This window comes from Lipotes vexillifer, unplaced genomic scaffold, assembly GCF_000442215.2.
Source record: "Lipotes vexillifer unplaced genomic scaffold, Lipotes_vexillifer_v1.1 scaffold912, whole genome shotgun sequence".
NCBI classification, from domain to species: Eukaryota; Metazoa; Chordata; class Mammalia; order Artiodactyla; family Lipotidae; genus Lipotes; species Lipotes vexillifer.
Window position 1 is genome coordinate 1,060,453 of NW_006782931.1, and position 2,231 is coordinate 1,062,683.

General features: G+C 42.1%; 1 protein-coding gene across 1 annotated transcript in view; it reads right to left on the reverse strand.

The window, feature by feature from the left end:
- SAXO1 (stabilizer of axonemal microtubules 1) overlaps positions 1–1,985 on the reverse strand; it is a 36,582-nt gene extending 34,597 nt beyond the window's left edge. Inside the window, exon 1 of the mRNA XM_007455569.1 lies at positions 1,843–1,985. Within this exon, the coding sequence (XP_007455631.1) occupies positions 1,843–1,985 (143 nt within the window). The remainder of the gene's footprint in view (positions 1–1,842) is intronic.
- Between the last annotated feature and the right edge of the window lie 246 nt (positions 1,986–2,231).

A 2,231-nucleotide genomic window follows, 5' to 3' on the forward strand; every position in this document is an offset into this window, starting at 1 on the left:
CCCCTGCATCGGCAGGCGGACTCTCAACCACTGCGCCACCAGGGAAGCCCTCTAGTGCCCTTTTTAAACCAGTAAAACTTTGCTTTTATATAACCCCCTCTATATTGTTACTTTTTTAAAATGTAACATATTGTAAAGGCTCATTCCAAAAGAAAAATAAATTAAATGGCAAGAAACTACATTGCAACTGGTATTATAAGAGGGGATTTCAGTATAGCAACACACTTGCATCCACTGATGTTTCATTAAATGGAATTATATATAATATATATTTATAGGGCAGATTTTATTTATTTGACGTGCCGGTAGTTAACTAAGACCTTGTCTCACTTTGAAACATCAAAAACTCTCAACTCAAAGTCAACTTTTCATCGCCTAGTGTGCTCATGGCGCCACCCTCTTTCCTCACCTGTGCCCACCCCAGCTTGAATGTCCCTCTCAAGACAGAAAGCACCATGTATTCACCTTGTTGGTGAAGTTTAAAGGTGGAACCCCTTTATCCAGGAGTTCCTCAAGGATAAAGACCAAGCCTTCTACTTCTGTGTTCTGGAAACTAGCCCAATACCTGATATATTTTATTTAATAGCAGATGGACAGTGTATAAGAGGATGAACTGCTGAAAGAAAAGATATGTACAAAGACTGATTTGTTCTAACATTCGTAGAGCCAAAAGGGAAAATACGGATCAGATTCTCAGTTTCTATGGACCTAGACAGTGTCTAAATAAAGTTTATGGGATCGCCATGCATGGGTTATTCAAAAGCAGTCTTAACAGTCATGAACCAAAGAAAGGAGAGACCTCTTCTCCGAGCTCTCTAATGCTTTTACCATTTTAGGGGAGCTGGTGGGTCACCTTGCTCAGGAGCACACTGAAACAAGCCAAGATGGGCCAAAAGACAGAGAAGAGAAGGAGACTAAGAAGGTGTCCTTAATCTTTCAGAACGCTGAAGTCTTTCCACGCCAAGAATTACTAAAGGACCACAAGTAAGAGGAAATAATCCAGACTTTTTCTGACATCTGGTAAAGGGAGCAGTAGAGACCTTTCAGTGGAACCCAGAAAAAGTTAATAGTTGACACCAAGCTAGAATCATAGAATTTTTTAATTGAAAGAGGCCATGGAAAACATCTGCTCTAGCGTCCCCACTACACAGATGAAGCATCTGAAGCTCAGAGAACCATGTATGTAACCTAGCCATAGAGAGAACCTAGGTCTCCATCACATCTGAATGACCAAGTATGTTTCCTGAGGTGCACCCAGCTCAAAGCCATCTAGGACTCAGATGACCCTAGAATGGATGACAGAACTTTAAGTATATAACAAGTCCCTCCAGAACAGCACCATCCAATAGAAACAGAAGGCAAGCCATGAATGAGAACCACACGTGTCATTTAAAATTTTCTAGTAGCCACATTAAAAAGGTAAAAAGCAGGTGAACTTAATTTTAATATTTTACTTTTAATCCAATCTATCCAAAATACCATTTCAACATGTAATCCATACCAAAAATTGAGATATTTTACTTCCTTACTCTGTCTTTAAAATCCAGTGTGTGTCTCACATTGACAGCACATGTCAGGACGACCACGTTTCAAGTGCTCAACAGCCATATGTGGCGGTGGATTCCCTACTGGGAAGTGCAGGTACAGACAAAAGAACTGCAAGCACCCTGGTGCTGGAAGCTCCCCTACAGATGGAGGAAAGACAAAGATGCTTAGAAATATTTTTGTTGACAAATAGGCTATCTGCCTCTTAGACTCTCTGACCTGCCTTCAAGTAACACAATCAAAGGCATTAAAAGACATGAAAAATTAGTTGGAGGATTTTTTTCATTATCTCCTCACTCCACAGAGCTCAGCTTCAGCGTCATGCACCTGGGATGCACCCTGTAGCTGCTCTCTTTCCTGCCACCTTCACTTTTGCAACATGTTTCCCTTCCTTCGAGGCCCATCTTGAATGCGACTTCCACCACCACCGTCACCGCCATCACCACAGGAAGCAACTGATGATCCCACTGTACCCTGTTACTGGCCGTGACTCTCTCTCCTCTGATTGTGCATGGTGTAGTGTCCCTACCTCTTTTAGGACCCTTTACTGCTCTGCTCTGCCTTGCATGGTCCTCTACTTATAAATTTTCAGGTTAAGAATTCTCATGGTTGCAAACATAGCTGTTCATCAGGGGGAAAGCATGGTAATTCTTCCTGCCCCCCAAGAGGCAGCATGAACAGTAGCT